Raw genomic sequence first — 24,184 nt, forward strand, 5'->3', positions numbered from 1 at the left:
ATAAGCGCAAGCAATGACAGACGGGAATCATTTGCTGCTGTTTTCTACATCGAATTAAGTAATTAAGCAAAACTCTTTTTTTTTAGAACTCGTTCTTAACCTGTTATTCTGTTACCGAGAAATTTCTTGCAAAATTCATTTTCTATAGCTTGTTTGTTTGTATAGAAAACGGACGCTATCATAGAAACCGGCTCAGAATTGACTACGTCCAGGTCTAAGGGAAGTTTGATTTATTGTTTGAATAACATCATATGATGTCGTCAAAATAACAGACGTACATGCACACACATACACAAACACAATATATACTGCATATATATATATATATATATATATATATATATATATATATATATATATATATATATATATATATATATATATATATATATATATATATATATATATATATATATATATATATATATATATATATATGTATATATTATATATATATATATATGTATATGTGTATATATATAAATAATATATATATATATATATATATATATATATATATATATATATATATATATATATATATATATATATATAATGTATATGTATACATATATATACAAATGTATATATGTATATATACATATACAGATATATATACAAATATTCAAATACCTGTACGGATCAACATCTTCCATTCTACTACCAACCATATTAAAATTCATTATTCGATGTTTTGGTTTCCATTTACCATCATAACCTTATATTTGATATCAACTTTCTTCTCTTGCAAACACTTTCAAAACTCTTCTGTTCAGCACTTTATATTCAGCATCCTTAATAAGAACTGTATCATCTGCAAAAATCAACCATTCACACTCCATTCACGACTAACGTTCTTATCCTGTAACTATGCACTTGCATCTGCTGTCTTCCCTCGTGACTTTTCGGATCACTTCATCTAGAAGATATTGAACAGCTATGGAGACAAGTAACTTCGTCTAACAAATAGTCATGCTCCTACATGTTAAAATACAACACTTCACTTCCATTGTAACTAATTTTAGTCACACTCAGTAACTTAGCTTCTGTCTAAATTATCAAATAGTCCACATTTCTTTTTATAGAATTTATTTTAAGCCTATTTTCAGTCCTAACAGTCCACATACGGGTTTTTCACATTTCAAAATTCTCACTTAGCTGTGCCATAAGTACTTGATTCACACTCATTCATCATCCCTTATCAGCCTTCTGTCATGTAGATGAACTTTTTGTTCTTTTTAAAATTTTAGTTCCCCTTCTCCCTGTTATTTTTTATTATTTGCCCTCTTTATCTTTCTCAATTGCATACGATCTGTCATACAACTGCACTTCAAATAGCCTCATTTTCCTTCACTGAACTTTTTATATCTTCGACCCACCACATAATATTTTCATTCTCTCTTCCTACCACCCATACCTCAAACATGTCTTGATGCACCTATAAGGACCCCATCCTCGAATTTTACATACTCCTCACCTAGTCCTTCCACTTCTGTGATCTCTCTTGCCTACAACTGGTCCATTTTCCCTTCACGTGCTCTTCTCACCACCTTGTCAAACTCATTTTTGTTAATTACATTTACTACCACGTTACCCCTTCCTTTCCAACTCATATCTATCTCAACTTTTGCTTTAACCAGATGATAACCAGACATACCTCCACTCGCTCAACTTCTCACTACTGCATCCATTTACTCGCTCTCCCATGTTACCTGATCAAACACAATTTAGAAATCTGTTTTCCTCACAATTTTCTTTTTCCCAGGTATGCTCTCTCTTCCCTCTCTCTTTATATATATATATATATATATATATATATATATATATATATATATATATATATATATATATATATATATATATATATATATATATATATAATATATCTATAATATATGTGTATGTATATATTTATATGTATATATAATATATTTTATCTATACATATATATATATACATATATATACAAATTTAAGTATGTATATATATATATATATATATATATATATATATATATATATATATATATTGCTAGATGTAAATGCAGGGCCTTGAGTTTATTGGCACAAGGAGGGGAAAGGTCTCATCTGACCATGCTTCCACACATAGCAATATCATTCAATCAATCAGTTATAAAGGTAATAAGAGAAAATCTCAAGACAATGACAAGAATGTATTGACAATTAATTCAAGGTTGTGGAGGGCCGCTAGGGTCCTGATACATTACAGCAATGGGTGATACTTGAGAAAACGCTTGATAACAATTACTTTAAAAGGGGACAAAACTCAAGGAGAACGTGAACCTGCACTACTGAAAGGGGACTGGCGGGATACGTGAATTACTTCTATGGATGAGAGGGCCTTCTTGCCACTCGATGCAGGACGATTCTACAAGAAGGCACCCGTCTTAGCAGGCGCGATGGGAGCATACGATCGGGGCAGAGTCGGTTCACAGCGTCAGGTTTGATCTGCAATGATACAGTCAAGAGATTGCCGGATGAATGGAATTTTGGCACTGAAGAGGTTCTGCTGAAGGCAGGGGATTCCTCTCTCATAAATATTCACAAAACAATAATAACACTTCATCAATGCGAAAATAATAATCAACAAAGAGGTCACTAATAACACTCCAGGTTTGGAAAGGAAGATATGATGAAAATTAGTATAGAAGAAGGAAAGGTGACCTGCAATGTCAACGTCTCGCATTACCTTGTCCTCAAGGACGTCTCCATAGGCTATTGACGACGCACTATGGCACTTGTGGAGGGAGGCAATACTATGACTGGCGGACGCTAGGGGGGCGAAGGAGTGAGGCTGTGGCGCCTCTCGTGACTCGTCAAGTCGTCTGGTTCTCTCGGAATCTCGAGTTAGTCTCTCTTGGTCTTGGGCGCCGGTCAGTGGCTCCCTTTTACGGCCGGGGTCTGACCCACGGGTCAGAGATGCATGATGGAAGTTTGGGGCCATGTGGTTCCCACGGTCACAGATGCATGATGGGAGTCTGGGCCATGGGGTTCCCACGTGGTGCAACACCTTAATTTCTGGCGCCAATCCTTTGAAGGTAGGGTCCGTCCTTGTACCAACTTTCTCTTGGCAAATGGTGTCCTCTGGCTATGAGGGTGGCCATTAATCCGCTAATCCCAACACCAGGGTCCTGTTAGAGAGGAAGAGAGAGCGAGAATCACCGTTTCTTATAGGAAAGGAGGACTAAGATCTGAGGGTGGGGCGGGGGTGCGGAATAGGGAAACTCCAAATCTGGGGGGTCTAGTTGACCTGATAAACAAGTTCTCTGTGCTCTTTGGTCATTTTGTTTCATTCTAATTTGAGGCAAGTGGACTGGCTTTTTACGAGATATGCAGGTGCAATCATGCCGTCTGCATAACCTTTTAGCAATATATATACATATACATATACACACACACACACACACACACATATATATATATATATATATATATATATATATATATATATATATATATATATATATATATATATATATATATATATATATATATTTACATACATACATATATATATATATATATATATATATATATATATATATATATATATATATATATATATATATATGCATATATATACACATTAAAGATTGTGAAAGACGGAACAGAGGTGGCTTGAACAGAAGTCCTCAAAATAAGCAGTTTCGAACAGCAACACCAAAAAAATGGAGTAGACCTTCTGCAAAATGGTCTTTTTAAAAAGGAATTTGCTGCTTTCTTGAAGAAGGAAGTTAGGAAGGAGCACTTTGCCACAGTGATTCATAACAAGATTGTTTATGTTTCCCAAGGTGGGAAGTGTGTTAAGCTGTGGGTAAATTCAATGGGAATGTTGCAAGTTGCAGAACCAGAAGATTATCAGGCAAATCACGAAGAAGCAGATACTCTTGTAATTTTTCGTGTAACAAAAACTTCAGGAAATGTCCTAGTTCGTTCGTCTGACATCGATGTGTTGGTTCTTTTAGTTTCATTTGCTGAAAAGAAATCGGATTCATACTTTATGATGGACTCTGGTTCTGGAAATACTCGTCGCTCTATGGATGCGTCAGGCATTGCCAAAATACTTAGAGTCAAATCATCCTGGTCTCTGTGAAGCCTTGATTCCATTCCACTCTTTAACAGGATGTGATTTCACATCAGCACTCTGTAATCTCTGCGCCAATAATGTTAACAAAACTGCAGTTTTTTTTTTATCTGCATAATCTATGGTTTCAAACACCTGAACAACATCGATGAAGCCAAATATCAAAGCTTCATTAAAATGACCTCTGGTGGAAAAATAGCTGAAAAGGTGAGGAAAATCAGCTGTGCATCACAGCATCCATGTCAAAAAACCATTGAACAACATATAAAGCGAGTAAACTATATTTCAGTTCTCTGGAAATGAGCTGGTACAAATAATCCGACCAGTGGTATCCATCCATTAAACTATGGGTGGGTTAATAATGATGGGAGCTTCTTACCATTCCCGTTTGAAGGAAATGCACTTCCAACTAGTGTGACTACTTGTCAAATGGAAACAGGCCAGAGTTCTAGAATGTTCTTGAGGTTCTAGAATGTTCTAGAAGGTTCTAGAATGTTCTAGAGTATTTCAGAAAGTTCTAGAGGGTTCCAGACAACAGAGTTCTAGAAGGTTTTAAAATGTTCCAGAAGGTTCTAGAATGTTCTAGAAGATTCTAGAATGTTCTAGAAGATTCTAGAATGTTCTAGAAGATTCTAGAATGTTCTAGAAAGTTCCAGAATGTTCTAGAATATTCCAGGGTTCCAGAAAACAGAGTTCTAGAAGGTTCTAGAATGTTCTAGAACATTCTAGAGAGTTATAGGAAGTTCCAGAATGTTCTAGGATATTCCAGAAAGTTCTAGATGGTTCCAGAGAACAGAGTTCTAGAATTTTCTAGAATGTTCTAGAATGTTCTAAAATGTTCTAGAATGTTCTAGAAGGTTCTAGAATGTTCTAGAAGGTTCTAGAAGGTTCTATAATCTTCTAGAAGGCTCTAGAATCTTCTAGAATGTTCTAGAAGGTTGTAGAAGGTTCTAGAGATTATAGAATTTTCTAGAAAGTTCTAGAAGGTCTAGTGAGTTATAGAAAGTTCCAGAATGTTCTAGAATATTCCAGAAAGTTCTAGAGGGTTCCATAGAACATAGTTCTAGAAGGTTCTAGAAGGTTCTAGAGACTAGAAAGTTTTAGAATGTTCTAGAATGTTCTAGAATATTCTAGAAGGTTTTAGAATGTTCTAGAACATTCTAGAGATTATAGAAAGTTCCAGAATGTTCTAAAATATTCCAGAAATTTCAAGAAGGTTCTAGAATGTTCTAGAAGGTTCTAGAACATGCTAGAGATTATAAAAGTTCCAGAATGTTCTAGAATATTCCAGAATATTTTAGAAAGTTCTAGAAGGTTCTAGAATATTCTAGAATGTTCTAGAGGGTTCTAGAAAGGTTCTAGAAGGAACATTCTAGAGAGTTATAGAAAGTTCCAGAATGTTCTAGAATATTCCAGAAATTTCAAGAAGATTCCAAAGAACAGAGTTCTAGAAGGTTCTAGAAGTGTAGAGTATTTTGTAGGTATTATTACATCAATTTTTTGTTTCTCGTTATTATTCGATATTAGAAAATTAATATAATGAAAAATAAAACTTTGTCACTGTGCAAAGAGGGGTTTCATTAACTTCTTATAATGGTGCATTACTCGAGATATCCAAGCAAGAAGACTGTTATACATTAGTTAAAGAATATGAAGAATTTTTAAAATCTGTTATTGAAGGAAATCTAGGAAACAGCTGCTTATTATGCTATCTATATTTGTCTGGTCAATCATGTACAGAAATCCAGCGAGCTGTTAGGACGAATGATGTCGATTTATACATAAAGATTTTACCTGTTAGTTGAAATATTCTTTGCCCTGAATCGTCCTAACTATGCTCGGTGGGGTACATGGTTTCTGTCAAAAATGCATAAGCTGGATCCCTCAGCACTGCATGTATTGAAGGCAGGTGCATTTTGAACCAAACGAACTAAGAACTATTCAAGATCACCAGTTGACATCACACTAGAGCAGACTCTGCAACCGTGATGCTGCTTCATCATCGACAGGCATTACACATTCATACGATGGTGTATTACATTTACACAGCGAATTCTTGCTGTTTCTGAACTGAAGTCAATTAGTGGCTTCGAACCAGGAGAGGATTCAATGAAGCAGAGGACTCCACATCGAACCAGACGTGATAACAGGGACGTGAAGGCATTTCATGATACTGTGGAGGCAATATGCAATCCATTTGACATTAATTCACCACTCCAATTAGTCAATCTGACAACAGGAAAAACTGTAAACCAGGCAACTACAGACTATTTGATTGGAACACTAACTGAATGTAGAGACAGCAATGTAAGAATACTAAAAAGGATCAAGCAGGTTAGGGTGCAGAATTTTACAGCTGAAAATATTAGACCAAAGACCACCAAGGAGAAAAAGGTGTCCGAGATGAATGAATATTCAATTAAAACCGTCCAAAAGAATAATGCTCCTCTTGTGTACGTAAGCGAAGAATCAATTAGATGTGATTGGTCTTAGTAGCACTACAATGAAATATAGTAAAACTGAAGTTTCCTGAAATCTCAGCCTGCAGTAATACCGCTAACAAAGGAAAATCACAGTAATGTAAACCAGGTCTGTACACACTTGATCCCAGTGCAAAAAATGTTCGAAGGTGATTTAAAAGCGAAACTGAAGAATCTCAGTAAAATTGTTAAAGTCATGTGCCACTCCTTGGTTTATCCCGTACCAGAGTTAATCCTAAGCAGATATTCCACTTGCTGAGACCTCCTTCGAATATAATGATCTTTGTATAAATTACAATGGTTATTTACTCCTTCCATCTTTGTTCTTGTTGGTAAAACTGAGTCTTCTTTGTAATCTACGGCTCCATTGCGTGTAGTTTGCTAGGAAATGTCTCACAATACAATTGAAAGATCTTGCAATCCGTTGTTTCAATTTCCTTATGGCTATATACTCGGTTTATATTTTAATATATTGTTATTCAAGTGATATACATATATATATTGTATATAATATATATATATATATATATATATATATATATATATATATATATATATATATATATATATATATATATATATATATATATATATATATATATATATATATATACATATATATATATATATATATATATATATATATATATATATATATATATATATATATATATATATAATGTATATCGAAATTTCTCCAATCAAGTTGTTAGAGAGCCAATCCCACTCAGCATAGCCCCTCTTGGGAAGCTCCTCTTGAAATGACAGGGACAAAAGTAAGCTATCTCGGGAAAGGTTTCGTCATATCATCATTATCGCCTTCGACGCCGTGTGACGCGGAGGATCTATGATTAATTCTGCCAATCGTGACTTTACTGTGCTTATACTCCACACATCTCCTCTCATCTCTAGCATTCAGTCTCATAATTTTCATCTAAGTAGGTGTGGGTCTTCCATCTCTTCTGGCGCTTATATTGTTCTTCGCATGAACATAAAGAGCTTATATGGTATCTCATTCTTTGTATTTTTAAAGCCTGCCCCTCTAATCGATATAGTTTCTTTCTATTGCCATTATGCAAGTCCGAAGAAGCGTACAGATCGTACTGGACTGATGGATAATCTAACTTTCGTATCAGTTTCAGTCCATTTAATATCCAGATCTTATACAGCCTGCCCATTGTTTGATTTGCGGATTTCAGCCTTTCACTAAATTCAAACTCAATAGAATTTTTATTCGATACCATTGTTCATAAGTATTTAAAAGACTCGTCCCTATTAATCATCTCTTTGTATTGTGTTATTTAATCTCTTTGTGCTTACTCTGCCCTCGTTATATTCATCATTAGTCCCATTACCCTAAATATATGATGCATTTTATAAAAAAAAATGTAAATCGTGTAGAGTTTTTGTAATTAAAACCGCAGCATCAGCTGCGTATTCAAGTCTGGTAGGTTTCTTTAGTTAGTCCAGTCAAAACCTTTTCTTCATCACCAGCCACTATTTCCATTATAAAATCCATAACAAGGACTAACTGCAAGGTGAAATATCATCACACTCCAGCACCCAACTGTTTACTGCCAATTGACAAGAACCTTTTCATGCATATTTCGGTTAGCTTTGTATAATTAACCTGAGTACCATAAAGACCTTGATTCCTCCATAATACTGGTCTATGGACGCTGTCGAATGTCATCTCATAATCACCAGGAGCCATCAAAAAGGAATTTTTAAATTCTACGATCTGCTGCAAGATATGTTTTCAAGCAAATGTTTAATCTGCGTAACTTCAGCCTTTTCTGAAACCAGCTTGTTCATCTTTAAAGGTTTCGATATTACTGTTACTGATAAAACATCGTTCTTGTCTGCCTCCAATGTTTTTATTCAGAAGTCCCAAGAAGAGTGATCTTCAGACCGCAACAACAGATACTGATATCATGTAGTAGAGGACAGTTTTGTTTATAATAAACGTATATATCGCGATCTTTTGTGACTATAATGAACGCTTTCAGATTCATGAATTTTTTTGTACTTATGCATATATATATATATATATATATATATATATATATATATATATATATATATATATATATGTCCTGTATATATGTAATTTATATATAATTTATGTATTTGTGTAGGCTATATATGTATGTATATACATACATATATACACATAAATACATAAATTTATGAGAGAGAGAGAGAGAGAGAGAGAGAGAGAGAGAGAGAGAGAGGAGAGAGAGAGAAGTGGGATGGCAGTTCTACGTTAGTTCACAACTTTTTTGAAGAATATAAAGTTAAATATATGGCGATGCACAAAATTTTAGCTGTGGTGGCATTTACCAGCAATTATGTAACTGTTGGCAACTGTGGCCTGCTTCTCTTAGAAAAATATTACGAAAATATTGCAAAGAAATAGTTATAATATTGTAATGAACAGGAGTTTTTAAAGGCAACATTATTCGTATACTGAAAAACGTCTATAACATTAAAATGTCAGAATCTGCGCTTTTTCTTTAAGTTCATCTGTTTTGTTCGCTTTAATTCACTTTAATGCTTATCTTACAGTCTGGATAAATAATTATAATACCATTTTATATGTATCTTTGAAATAATGCTGATATATATATATATATATATATATATATATATATATATATATATATATATATATATATATATATTATATATATATATATATATATATATATATATATATATATATATATATATATATATATATATATATATATATATATAGATATATATATGTGTGTGTGTGTGTGTGTGTGTGTAATAGCCACGATTACATCTTAAGCTCATGCTTTCATTACCATTGTGGCTATAGCAAGTACATCCGTATCTGGTGACTTATTTATTTATGTAATTGCTATTTATTTACAGAAACTTCGAACTGTTGCTGGAACATCAATCATTTCCATGAGAAACAAGCCGTCTTAAATTTAGGTAAGTGGACATTTTCTGTCTGTAGTGTAGTTTTTTTTTTAATACAAGTATATTCGGAAATGTACGTCATCGAAGATGGAAAAGACGAATTTTCAGTATCAAGAAAGTTTTTTTTTTTTTTTTTTTTTGCCCAAACATGGATTTCAGTAATAACCGACTGAAGCGTATCGTCCTCTGTATTCCGTCACGAAAAGCTGATTCAGAATCGTATTTTGATGTGTATTGTCGTCTCTTCCACTTCAAAGTTTCCTTACAATCACTTTCTCTTAGTATTTGCGTACAAAAATGAATAATGAATAACAACCAGAAAAAACATAAGTCTTAAAAATATGTTACTTATACGTAATACGTAATAATACGTACACAGAATCGTAACTACGTTAGCCGAGTAAATAAATTAAAACGGAGGTAAATCGATAATATCGGTGGTGGTTGTCAAGACCTAACTCACGCAGATTCGTACACAACTGACTAAAATTGAGAGGAACGTTTACCAATAAGTAAAATTTCTATTTCAAAGGCTATTCTGATAAGTAGATGGCCATCATATTAAACAAAGTTTCTGGGGAAGTATTGTAGGAGAGCATAAAAAACTGAACAGCTAAATCTTGAAATTGAAGGTGAAAAGATTTTTAAAAGGACTTGGTCGTTTCACAGAATCCGAAGCAGAAAAAGAAAACCTATGAAAGGACACTATGTTAAAGGCGATGGAGTTCGTTAAGTGATGACTTTGGGGAAAACAAAGCAGGAACCAGAGAAAGAATTACAATAAAAATGTTATTCCACCTGACTGAACCCGCTTTAGGGGTGTGCATTGGTGCAGAATTTTCTTGTTGATGTAGATGAGAGGGAGCCGCGCGGGAGGAAGCGGAGCTGGGACCCAGAGAGAGAGAGAGAGAGAGAGAGAGAGAGAGAGAGAGAGAGAGAGGCTTGGGAAAATCCGATGGTAAACAGAACGTGCATTATGACCGCTCGGGTATTACTACCACTGGGAGGTAAAATGGAATAGTTCCTTGGAGAAAGAATAAAATAAAAAAAGATTACTTCCTTCGGGAGTCATATTATAAACATCGATTATGAGAAAAATCGAACTGTTGGCGGGTTTAGGTACGGTATTCTCTCATTTTTCAGGAAGGCGTGAGTATTGTAACTCATATAAATCAAGCTGAATGAGAAATAACTGATAGTTCACACATTGTCAACATGTTTTTCATACAGAGCAAATTCTACATCTCTTACCTCTCCAGTGCAGACAAGTAAATATAATGTAAATAACGTAAATGATTTCCAAACTAACAAAGAAGGGGAAGGGTCAATTTTTTAATGAAAGGAAATGTTTGTAAAATTTTGAAAACAAATTTGACGACGAAGAGGATTTTTTCTCGTTAAATCCAGATTAGTTTTATTCTTGCTCTGTCTCTCTTCCTTATTATTTTACTTGGACATCATTACATCAAGAATAAAAGGGTATGCCACTGTAATGTCATATTGAGGAACGAAGGTAAGCTTATCTTGTCTAACTAAATAACGAACAGACTGTCATGCATGGTAGGACATGCTAATTTTATTTTCATGTTAGACAGTCAATGAAATATTACTTTACATTCATTGTAGGGACTATACGATACGCCAGCCTAATGATGATATTAACCAACCAAGAAACGCTAATTAGAGAACAGAGGGTTTAATATCTTGTTATGTTAGGAAAAGGAGTATAATGTATTTGGAAACAATGGATATAATAACTATTTATTAAGAAATAGATAGTCATATGTAACAAATGTAAATGAGCAACGTAAAGAGGCGCAAATTGTGCGCTTGATTTAATACCATGCTGATAGGTGCGTGCTAACATAAAAATATCGGGAAATGTAAGGCATGAGAGAACAAGTTTAGAGTAACTTGGCGTCATTGTTGAGATGAAAAACTTCGACCATATCATTTTAGGCAATGAAGGATACGATAACTTTGTTATATCAGAAGATAAATGGTAAGCTAGCTCTATTAACGAAGGAGGGGTATGCAAACTTTATATAATATTTAGATTTACAGATGAGGCTAACTTACTGACACAGTCGGAGAAGGAAGATTTGCTATTTTAAACAAATAGAGAAACAGTCATTCGTTCATATACAGGCAAGAATGGTATTCTATCTTAATATGAAATTAGGGAATGAACAGTATGCCAACTTGTCACGCCAGCGCGCAGTGGGTATGTTATTAACTACATATTAGGAAGCAAATGATATGTGGCTTAGGCATCAGTCTTAGGTAATCAAAATTACGCTAATATAATGTTAAAAGAGGAAATGGAGAACATACTAACCTGCTGTAATAACAGAGAACGAAGTGTAGGCTAACTCGTCCGATGGAAGGTAATCTTGTGAAATTACTTTTGGTGGCTATTTTGTTATTATCATTATGAAGCGTATGTGAATTTAACATTTTATGGACTGAAGATTGTGCTAATTTACTGTCTTATTATTGAATGAGGAACTTGCACTCTCAAGTGTCTTATTAGGGAATGAATGACATGTTAACACTACGTCATATTAGGAATTTGGTCGTAGGCTAACCAAATTTACATTAGAGACAAAAAAAAAAAGTGTATTCAGTTTTAGCTGTCGTACGTGATAATGGAAGTTTTGATAATTTCAGTACAAAAGGTTTGTTAACCATTAAAAAAATAACCTTCACAGTATATATAATCAAAAGAAGTAAACAGATGGTAATTTGGCCAATTATAACCGTCTACACCATCGCTTTGGCTTCAGAAGGAAAGCCTCTTCAGAAATAGACATTGTCAAACAACTTTTACAGGAAACTCGTTGAATTAATTTCTTGGTTAATGATATTCCAATAATAACGTTTCGGAGAAATGGTACTCAATTCCTGTAAGATGACGCGATGAATGACATATCTGTGACATTTACACTTTCGTCAACGACTCTCCCCAAATAAATTAAGCTGATTGTGTGGATCAGTAGATAATGAAGATTCTTTTAGGTAGTCGGTTTTGTCTGATCTGCTTTTATTAATTTTACTCTCTTGGCTCTCAAGCTTCACTGTGATCAATTCCTTCTTGCACCGTACTGCTACGATTTATCAACAAACTTTTTCTTATACTGTAATAATAATAATAATAATAATAATAATAATAATAATAATAATAATAATCCATAAAAAGTTCATAATAGCATGAGTCCCTAAAATGGTGAAGAAATCCACTGTGGTGTAAATGTCAGTATATTATTACTAGAAATATATATACAAACGAGAGCCTTCGAGAACCTGCTCGATTTCTCCTCAGTCTGACTAAAACACTAAAGCAGCCATCGAAGTAAAATTGTTTTGAAAAAATAAATAACAATTTCAAATGTGTTGTTGATAGAAGAAAACCGGTCGTATTTGAAAATAGTCAGTTTCGTAGTTCAGGTAAAACCACCGTTCTGGGTAGCTAAAGCAACTAACCACCTCGAGCCTCTAAAAGTGGTAATTCATCCAAAGGGTCATTCCGATGATCGTCCAGAGCAGCTTGGGTGCCTGAAGCTGGGCTGCTGTAAGCAGCCGTGTTACCTGAACGAAAGGAGAGGCAGCAGCAGCATGAGTGGCTATATGACTGTCAGCTGAATTAAAAATACCAGTTTTTGAACATTTGATATACTGTCGACATAACAGGTCATTCGTAAATTTATCCTCTTGCGCGAAAGATTTGTTACTCTCCATACAACGACAGCTGCTCATAACAGCCCCCTCGACCAATCTCCTAATGCCTGTATCTTTTTTGTTACAAATGTCTTTCGAGCCGCTCCAGTTTTTTTGAAGGTCATGTTTCCAGCTATGATTGACAAGGGCATTATTTTACATTATTTTCGGCATGTAAACCATAGGCTCTTCTGTGCTCGCTGATTATAATGGGCAATCCCCTACCACTTTCTGCGTAATACTTTAGTTCACAATCACCACATAGTATTTCCTAAACGCTAATATCTTTGCCATTATTATTACGTGAGCTATTGTTATGAATAAGAAGGTTTTTAAGTGTTATTACACTTGAAAACAATATCTATCTCGTCAGTACAATGCCTTTTAACTGTGTTTTTGATGTTGTGTAAACTAGGGTTGTGTGGCAAGGATAAGCAACTTTTTAATTCCTTTTTAATTTTGTTATTAAGAGCCTCAATGTAGAAAATCCGTCTAGCTTTGACATATGCTTTATTAACGAAATGTTCGAGGTAACATGATTTAAAAAACTTTGATATGTTCAAGTTTTTCCTTTTAAATATCAAAAATGTTTTAGACGCTCGAGGAGGTTAGCTGGTTTATCTACGGAGAGCGGTGGTACTATTTTCAAATTGAGAGCGGCCTTCTTCTGTCAACACGTTTTAATTTTTTTTTTTTAAACACCTTATTTCCATGACTGCTTTAGTGTTTTAGTCAGATTAAGGAGAATCGAGTAGGTTCTCGAAAGCTGCTTGTGTATATATATCTAATGTATATGCACTCCACTGTGGACTTCTTCACCGGTAATAATAATAATAATAATAATAATAATAATAATAATAATAATAATAATAATAATAATAATGAACCAAAATTCATGTGAACATATCAAATTAAATGTCTGGGGAATCATGAAAAAGATACACTTATCTTCTTACTTGTTGCCAAAAGATAAAATTAAATAATTCATAACAAAGCTGTCGAGTTGCTGAATCCCCAACCACTATTTTATGACCATAAATAAGCTATGAGTTGTATCATTAATTTTGCAAACAACACCTTTTTCCTTGTTTGCTCGTTACAGTTATCCGATTACCATTATCATCTGTGAGCAATATTATTTGAATAAGCTCGCCATTTTAATTCTTGGAAACAAGGCCTTTCCTTTTCTCTTCCTCTCTTTCTGGCAGGTGAAATAGAAACTACGGAGCCCTGAACCCGCATAGACTAACCCGGCAGAAGCTGCTTTTGTAAGGGGCAATTCCCTTGCCATTTCGCAAAGTCTAGCACCACGGTAAAGCTCACGGCAAAAGCAAGGCATTTCTGATAGTATTTCATGTATTCAGATATTCCATATACTGAAAAAGGGAAAATTTATAACACCTTTGTTTCACTTTTTTTTTGAGAACTGTTTGAACTGAAATTCAGAGGAGAATCATGAAATATACAATGGTGCAATTGGCGCAGGATATTTTCATGATTTAGGGATTGCTAACATGGATTAATTCATAAGTTCATTGTTAAAAATGAACCTTAATGCCAGGATAAAAGGCTACACGTTGCAACATTTAGGTTACTTGGAGCAGCGAGCGAGAAAAGCCTGAAACCTAAGACTTGGAGTGTATTTCAAAGTGAAATTAAACACAAGTATCAGCATCGGGCTTCAAAGCCCTCGCCAACAAGAGTTGGTTTATATTCATAAAGTAATCCCCAATGAGACAGTGCGGTCTTTTCGAGCAAGAGTCAACTTTAGCCATCTATTTGTTTGTGCGCGTTCGCGCGTCTGTGTTTTACTTGAACACATTCTGTTTACAGTATTTCGTTCACCCGATAATTTCTAGTATACGGAAGCAACATTGAGAACTTTAACTACCACGCTTCCTAACTTTCAATAGTCTAAGCTTTGCAAAGAAAATAAAACACCAAGTATTTTTGTATATTTTATCATCAAGCTTAAATGCCGTTTAGTCTTTACTTGGGTTGTCATCGTACGTCCATCATTTCAAGTTTGTTGAATTCAAGTTTAGCTGAGAAAGTATCGAAGTTGAACTCTGTGTATCAGTTCCTAGGATTTTGAATATACAAATCGTTCAATTATTTTATAATTGCAAGACTTGGTCTTATTGCTTATATTCTCACCATTTACTGATATCAGTAGTAGCACGACACACTTGGGTGATAATTTTAGAAAATGGAAAGAAAATTCAGCGCGGGGACGCTGGCTCTTCCTCAAGCTGATAATTTCAACATAAGTTTGGTTTATTTTTGAAAAACACTTCGGCCACTATTTGGTTGTTGTGTGTATGTGGAATCGTAAGGAACTATCCTTGTCTTCTCATTTTTCATCAGCGCATACGAGTATCGAATACCATTCATTATCCACCTCATTGTTCACCAGTTACCATCTGCTGAAGTTTTGTAAGCGCTTAAAACTTGAGTTCCACCACAGATATTGCAAGCTTGATTATTTTACTCTTAAGATTTGCACTCCAGTACTTTCCCAAGATTCAAAAAAAAAAAAATAATAACCTGAAAATTAATGTTCACAAACACGAATGCCTTAATCTCTTAATTTACTTCAGTTTGAAAATCTGAAGATCTTCCAGATTTGTTTAAAACCTCCCGTCACATCAATCACGAATGAATACCTTTTAACGACTTCATGTATTATCTAAACCATCACTGGTATTAACAAATTTCGTTGAGAAATTGGGCTTTCCAAAATCAAGACTATTGCCCAATTTAAAGGTTCTGTTTCCTGGCATTTTCCTGCCTTAAAAAGATGTATGCTAATAAGAAACTGGATTGAATTCATAATTGGAAACATGCTAGTTACACACAGACTCGGGAGCGATCGAAGGTTTAGACGTTTCCATTAAATCTAGAAAAATAACTTTGAAAATGTATCAAGTTGTACGATTCTGGTCGACTAGTTTTAAATTGTCTAGGCTTCCACGTATCCATTAACCTTTACGAATGATGTCATATGTCACTTCGTATAAGCCTTTTAATGTCCTCTCAGAATACCAGATGTTGTAGTCTTACGTCCTAGCTATTCTCGATTTCTTTAGCACCAAATAGAAAACACTTCTTATGCAATTTGTGTAGTCTTCTTGAGGAGTCTCAGACGACTAGACTTTTATGTCAGTCTTTGGCATTTGAGGTACATAGGTAATCGATTCATGTACTTGATGTTCAATTCTTTTAGGACTCAAAAAGACAGCGGTTCATTAGCCTTTGTCCAAGGTTATCATTAACCTTTAGTCCCAAATTACAGACTTTAGGCTATGTAAACATAATTCAAAAAAACTTCGTAGTCACGGTGTCACAAAAAATATATTTTTCCCTCTACGATGAGACCCACAAATATATGCTAAAATATATACAAACACAATACATTACATTATAAAACGATAACGACTGCCGTGCTTCTGATATTTGGAGATACGTTTTAACTGACGTTCATTTGCGTTTTCTCTACTAAAAGAAGGTGAAATAAAACCACAATCAAAGCTGTAACTCTGTGTATTTACCAATTCTTTAAAATCAATAGAGTTTGTTTTGGGATTACAATGAAGAGGCCCCGTCCTCAATTGCCCTAATAATGTAGATCGAACGGTAGAATAACAAAGAGGGGGATATCGTAACCAATATAAGGAACACTCATTCAAAACCATAACAATTCACTGTCTACACTAACATCTTCCATTATTTATACTACAGCATCACAGTAGAGAACATAACAAAAACAATCCAGCTCTGTGGTAGGACCATTTTTTATGTTTGAGCTTATATAGCGAAATTAAATCTATGAGTTTCACACAGTCCTGTATAAAAATGCTAATATTACTTCACATAGTTATGACGGAATATGTTTCGAAACCAAAGTTAAAGACGACAATGACATAAATAATAATCATAATTCTCACTTACAACGGGGAATGGAATAGTCAAGTTAAAAGGGACTTAGGATGGGAGCCACTGAGGGCAGGGCACATTTGGGACATTGACCCTGGACTGCTGATCCAAGGTTTTATAAACGGGATCAAACAGATCATCCCTGTACATCTGGCAACCACGATTGGGAGTCTGGCAGCGTGGAATGATTGGTTAAATTCATGACGTCACGGCCTACTTTTTAACAGCACTGAAACAACAGACTGCTTTCAACAACGTTCAACATGAGGGGAATGAATGACTTTCAAGTGCTTTTCACTCTAGAATGATGAAATGAGAACACACAAAAGGATGCATTTTCTTTTCTCCGAAGAGGACTGTCGGGATGGGTAAATGTATTTAGAGCTGCTTCAGTGCTCGTTATGTTTAGTGGTAGGAGTAGGCCTAGGCACCACGAATGAGAGAAAACTCCCTTAGATACTGTACAACCCTAACGTATTCAATCTATAGTACTTTTACTACATGCTAACATTATGACTTCGATGTCTAACAGGGAGCCGCACTCACAACCGTGGTTGTCTGGCTACAATCATACATAATAAATCATACATAATACATTATACATGGTCAGGGTAATTGAACTCTATTATAATCTCACCATTATGTAAGAATACAAATTCCCTTTCTTTAATTACTCCTAAACAGTTTGATTTTGATTTTTGTGTTCATTAAGTATGTGCCAAAAATAGACAATATAACTCCTTCAGTACCACACACAAAAGTTCCTCTAAAAATATTTTCAAAATAGGTACAAAGTTCCCAAAACATAATATATATACTGTATATAAACAATTCCATGTTCAAGTATATAAAGGACAACCAATTGGCAAAATATATAGATATATTTATACATATGGCAATCTATAACCCCCCCAAAAGCCTTGTTGGGACTGGCTACCACAGGATTTAAAACCGTAACCACAACAAGGGCTTGCGATACTTCACGAACAAAAAGCATATAACATCTTCATCTGAAAAAAAATCTGAAGAAAAGAGGGAAAAAAGGACCTGAAATAATGAGAGGGGGGAATTTCGGGAAAGGGCAGAGATATAAAGGAAAAAAACAAAATCATGTATGAGAAATAGGCACCTGGGGCCTCATAGTGCAGCAAGCAATAAGATTAGAAAGTATATTGTACCTATATGTATAATATTTACAAGCCAAATTTATACATCTCAAAAATCTTATTTAATGCTAGCTAGGCTAAGGCTTCTTAGTCTCTTTTGAAACACAGGACAACATATTTTGAAGTGAGCAGAGGAAAACATTCATTGACAATTTGCCTTCCAAGACCACGAACGAACGATATACACAAACGGCGCTTCACAAACACTTTCTTACATCCATTCCTGTTTTTCTTATTAAATATATTTCAATAATATATATATCTCCACTATCGCATAAATTATACACGCTAATCCTATAAATCCATCCGCGAATATACAAAAAGAATGCACCACAAAAACATCTCTAACGTCATCACTGTTAGGATGGTTTATTGAACCAGTGACCAGTGTACATTTGTTTCATATTTTAAGGATTTTTATTTCTTAAGCGTGGTTTCCAGTTAGGAAGATATTTTTTGTAGGGGGATAAATATGACCAATATAAACTGCAGAGGGTTAAGTGTAAGGCACCCTGAAATTAGAAACCACCACATTTTCCCCTCCCACAGAGGCAGGTAATCTTGACTTATTAATTTTCTCTTCTCTAAATTAACAACATAAGGTTTTTTCCTTCCAGTAAACTTAACGTTTTCTAGCTTCAAGAGGCACGGGATTAACACTGACAAAAAAACTAGCCTCTTTTGTCATCTGCCAACGGCGTTGGAAGAAATTGTCCTTGAAAATAATACTTTCTTTTACTGTGCTCATAAATCACGCACGGGACACAGGATGAGGATTAGATTCCTTTACTAACATCAGCTCCGGTAAAACTCAAATGAACGAATTTCCTCCTTCTAAAAACAGTAGTCCTCGACTAAGTAATTGTGGTATTTTAACTGAGAATGAATGCCAAATACGACAACGTAAACGATGACTGCACTAACAAGATCTCAACGATGAAAAATTTTGTTATAAATAAAGTTCTTGTGTCCTGCCAAGAATATGAAAAAGTTTGCAACAAAAAATGTCTCACCCTTCTAGCTCTCATTCTTACCATCCACTAATTGGGATTGTCAGCTTTCAAAAAACATTTGATAAGTCTGGTCCCATGTCTCCTAACGCCAAAGACTGTTAATATAATAATAATTAACAAAAGATATCTATAGCGGTAACATCTGTTCATAACGATTTAATAGAGAAAAAAGAATATGCAGCTTAGTAAGTTACATAAAAACAAAAGGAAAACGTTTAAATACCATTTCTCATCCAAGTTCACGGTTTATACTCTCAGGGTAAATTACAGCACAATTTTAGCATTGATGCTTGTGCATTTGATGCATTTGATAAAGCAAACAAATGAAGTAACAGACTTAATTAGATTCGATTAAAAGCTATTACTTAATGCTGCAATGATCCCAAATACCGGAGAGTAATTTTTTGTTAAAGCTAATTAGTCTACTTATGGAATCCTATTAACAAGATCATTACTGTTTTTTTTTTTAGTTCTGAAACAGAAATTCATAAGAATTTTTTTCTCTGATAAGCTTACATGAGTAAAGAGTAATAAAAAGATATGACCTGCTCAATGAGGAAGTTCAAAATATGGTGGATAATAACTACATGAAACATGGTCACTGAAAACTGACAATTTTGCTTTCACGGTTTAACTACTCACTTTCCAAAAGTCCAAATCCCATAATAAATCAAAAGCGAAAAAAAAAAACGCTTTTCATTCCTTTTCACGTATCACATATTAATCAAGTAAACACAGTCAAGACTGAGACTATAATCATGTAGAAGTACCTGTCACCCACGTTGGAGTTTATTGGATTTGTCAAATTCAGCTGAATTTGGTATTTTAGGCAATAATCTATAATACCCTTGTATTTACTGCTATAACATATTTTACTCTTGAATTTGTTCAGCTATACTAAATGTTTATTCACTGAAATGAGATTTTCCTCGACTTCCAGGATGGGTGGCAGGAATATACTTTTTTTAAAAGTAGATGATAATGATAATCACATCAACATTGACGGCAGCAATCCATTTTATCATTGTGACCTTCGAAAGAAATGAACTTTAGTTGTGGGTGGCAGCGCTGACGAAGGAAAACAAAATCAATGATGTGGATCTGGACGAAGGCTTGTACATTTGAGCCTTGGAGCCCTATGGAGCAACGTTGAAACACACATTGTCGTTGCTTCCCTAGTTCGCTACTGAGGAACAACATTTGAGCGACTCTGAGAAAGAAACCTCACGAATGTGACTCAATCTGCGCCGTGATCGAAACTTATTCTAGACGTGAATTGAGAATTGAGAACATCATCTCTTACTCGCCAACGATTTCTCGTGATTTTTTCCTCAAAACCGGCGATCGGAAGAATCTCTTAAAACGCGCTCATCGTGAGGATCTCAGATAATTGTGCCCTCGTTTAATCTAGCCCTCAAGCCTTCATCGGACCGAAATAAACAGATATGGAAATTACACACGACTGCCACTTTTCTAACGAACTCTAATAATCAATGAAGACGTACCGGAAAAACTATTTCCCGGTAAGTACAAGAAGTCTCTCTTCTTATCATCTAGCCCGGACTTTGCCAAAAAAAAAAAAAAAAAAAAACATTCTCCATTTAGCTGGGATTTTCTTACAGTAGGGGGCAACTGCCTGAGCAACTGCCATGGTGTGACGCAAGATTATCAAATGATTCATCGAATACGGTTCACAAAACAAAACTCTCTGTAGCAAAAGCTGATCATGACACACACTTACACACATATGTCCAAGGGAGTTTACTCGTCAGATGGCCGAAAGAACCACCAGTTTCCACTTTGCGTGAATACATTAAACAAATATCACAACACGTCATCCACCTACAATGTGGGTGGGATTTTTCTCCTTGATACAAATATCAAAGTATATATATCTATATTTATATATTTCTATAAGCTAAAGCATTAAGGAAATATTTACTCTTTCTCCAGTATGTATTACAATTCTGAAAAACGGCTTGCAGAAGGTATGTCGTCAGTGAGGAGTGGAAACAGTTCGAATATTGTGAAGTGGGAAAACAGCTAATAGGATTGGAGGAAAAATACAAAATAGGCTTTCACCAAACCAAGCCGATATGATATAAACATCAAAACAAACGTGTGAAAAATGAAAAAGCGAGACACATAGCAAACCCAAAAACAGTAAAACGTTTTCTTGGGGCAAATAAGTGCAAAAATATACATAAAAACTATGAGAGAGAGAGAGAGAGAGAGAGAGAGAGAGAGAGAGAGAGAGAGAGAGAGAGAGAGAGAGAGAGAGAGGAATCGGCAACTCATCTCGCAAGAGCCTCCCATGGGCGTCTGAGGAGGAGGAGGAGGAAAGGTATGGAAGGTGCGTGAGGGGAGGGGTGGGAATAATGCAAGAAAAGAAGGGGTGGGGAGACAGAGGGGGAGTAAGAGGAGGGGAAGGAGGGAGTCAAGTTTGACAGGTGTCTGAGGTTAATGTAATTCTCTGGCCGGAAAAAGATGGATGTCCTCAAAAAACGATGATTGAGCGATAAAAACACTTGACATGTAGAACACACACACATAAACTTTATAACGTGCATGGTATTAATAATAATTTGCCTTTACCTATTCAAAAGACTTGCTTTCAGAAAATATATGTTATATATGTATATTTATGTATATAATAATAAAAGAGACTTTAAAATACAACCACTACATCGACTCTGAGGGTGATTATTATAAGATACAATAAACAAAAACCTCAATAAGGAGACCTGACAAACTTCAGAAGGGAAAAAAAGTATAAAATAAAGTAAAACTGACATCAAGAACAGAGGGATAAGAGAGGGAGAGAAGATAAGAGAGGGGGGCTTTTGATACAAACTGACACCGAGACTAGAACCTTCCATGGGAAAGTTGACGAGTGCCGCCACCATTTGTCTTTTTTGTCATTTTCATAAATAAGAAACCTACTTTCCATGCAGTCTTTCTTTTTTTTTAATTCTTTTACAAATATTGTAAAAGAGAGCGTCTAAATTGAAGCACCTTCCTACCAGCCTTGTACGCTAGGAACCCAAGAGGTGTGAATGGATATATGATGAAAAGATAGAAAGCGTTTGTTATCATTAGGATGTGGTGGAGGAGGGGTAAATAAAAGGATAGGAAGGGCCAAGAAAGTGAGAATTGAGGAATAGAGAAAGTCAAGTGAAGGGAAGGATGGTCGGTGCTCGCAGACTGATGAAATTTTCCCCTACGTCCAAATTGTACATAAAACCAAATGATTACTTTTTAACTAGGAATCCAAATGATGCACAATCACGCACACACTATCACACGCTTTCCGCCCAACCCCCCCAAGCATGACAACCGCACACACCTATACATATATATACATCCACATGCACACTTCTAAACTATCCCCGACCCATTTAAAACTACAAGGGGTGTACGCTGGGCGGTAGAAGTCGGACGACCAGGAATGAGGTTAGAAGCAGCATGATGGAAGGGATGCCCATCGCACCGCCGCCCACGCTGCTACTGGTGATTGCTGCTTGCATGCATTGCTCTGCAACAGAGAATAGCACAAGATTAGTAATGCTCTGCTCTCATCATTTCTATTTCGAGAGTGACTGTACCACGGGTGTCGGACGGGTGTATATCTTTCATCACTGTGAATTTGCATAGCAATTAAATGCTACACTTTTAATTTATGATGCATTTAATTATCTATGTTTCATCAGTTAATTTATTTTCAACAACACATGCCCAGCTTTTCTGAATTTTTTTCCGGTTGAAGACTTCTGCCTCTTGACTTTAGAATTGGATACTAACAATGACAACATTCATTTATTCTATAGCACATGATACCGAAATCTAGTCATACCTGCAAGCGTTGCATTGAGAGCGATGGGCGCGTCCTGCTGCCGTTGGATACAAGTATCGTGCCGTGCCGTGAGGGAGAGGGTATGGGATGGGTTTCCGGGGGAAGGGGCCGTCACACTGTAGGCAAAGCAAACTCTTCGAGGAGCCCACGATGCTCTCGACATGGGGGACGCCACGACGTATGTCACTCCTTCGGACTTCCACTGACCATGGCAATGATAAGCTGGGGAGGGAAAAGGAATAGATTTGAAAATTATGAAATGCCAATTCCTGTTTTCGACTTTGAAGTGTAACCCAGAAACGTACTCAACCTAGCTTTTGAATTTCCTTAACACTTACAGTATCGTCTGCTTTTGGAGTCACTATCACTCTGATACGGTTTTAGTTTTATATTGACGAACACTCGTACTCAGTTTTAGCTTTATAATTCAATTCAGTATTTCTATCTGTTCATGAAAAACCCATCATTTCTATTCGGCCACAATATGGGAGACTCTACAGCGTCAAAATAGTTTACCAGTTACCGGTTTGTTCATAAGAAGTTTTTCATCAAGAGTGCTGTTGTAACTATCCAATGTTTTATTTCAACATCTAATTTTGAAAGTTTTTTAGCATATCAACAACTGAACTTGCAGCGCAAACCAACAATAACAATAATATACTGATCTGTCGACAGACATTAAGCCTTCAATAAACAATCTGATTTGTGAAAAGGTAATTCTCATTTAAAAGAGGTAATTGAAGACTTGTGTTATTAAGCTTTTAAGGGCTCGAGATTTCCAAAGTAAAATATACGATGCTACATTGAATAATTTACTTGAGAAAAAGCCAAGTATCAGACAAACATAAATCTAGATCCAACCCGAATCCGCGAGGTATAAAAGACAATTATTTGTAGTGTGCCTTTGTAATTTCTTGTGTGAAATTTCAATTAGGTTCTGTCGTGATCAAACACCGCTCA

General features: G+C 35.2%; 1 protein-coding gene across 2 annotated transcripts in view; it reads right to left on the minus strand.

The window, feature by feature from the left end:
- Nucleotides 1-16,783: 16,783 nt before the first annotated feature.
- The window catches only part of LOC136839446 (uncharacterized), a 552,172-nt gene continuing 544,771 nt past the window's right edge, over nt 16,784-24,184 (minus strand). Inside the window, exons 11-12 of one of the 2 annotated variants that reach the window (XM_067105502.1) lie at nt 23,225-23,446; nt 16,784-22,906 (exon numbers count right to left, since the gene is read on the minus strand). In XM_067105502.1, coding sequence (XP_066961603.1) covers nt 22,776-22,906; nt 23,225-23,446 — 353 coding nt within the window. In that variant the 3' untranslated portion in view covers nt 16,784-22,775. The remainder of the gene's footprint in view (nt 22,907-23,224; nt 23,447-24,184) is intronic. The other variant, XM_067105503.1, reaches the window with a different exon arrangement.

Source organism: Macrobrachium rosenbergii, chromosome 6 (assembly GCF_040412425.1).
Source record: "Macrobrachium rosenbergii isolate ZJJX-2024 chromosome 6, ASM4041242v1, whole genome shotgun sequence".
Classification (NCBI taxonomy): domain Eukaryota; kingdom Metazoa; phylum Arthropoda; class Malacostraca; order Decapoda; family Palaemonidae; genus Macrobrachium; species Macrobrachium rosenbergii.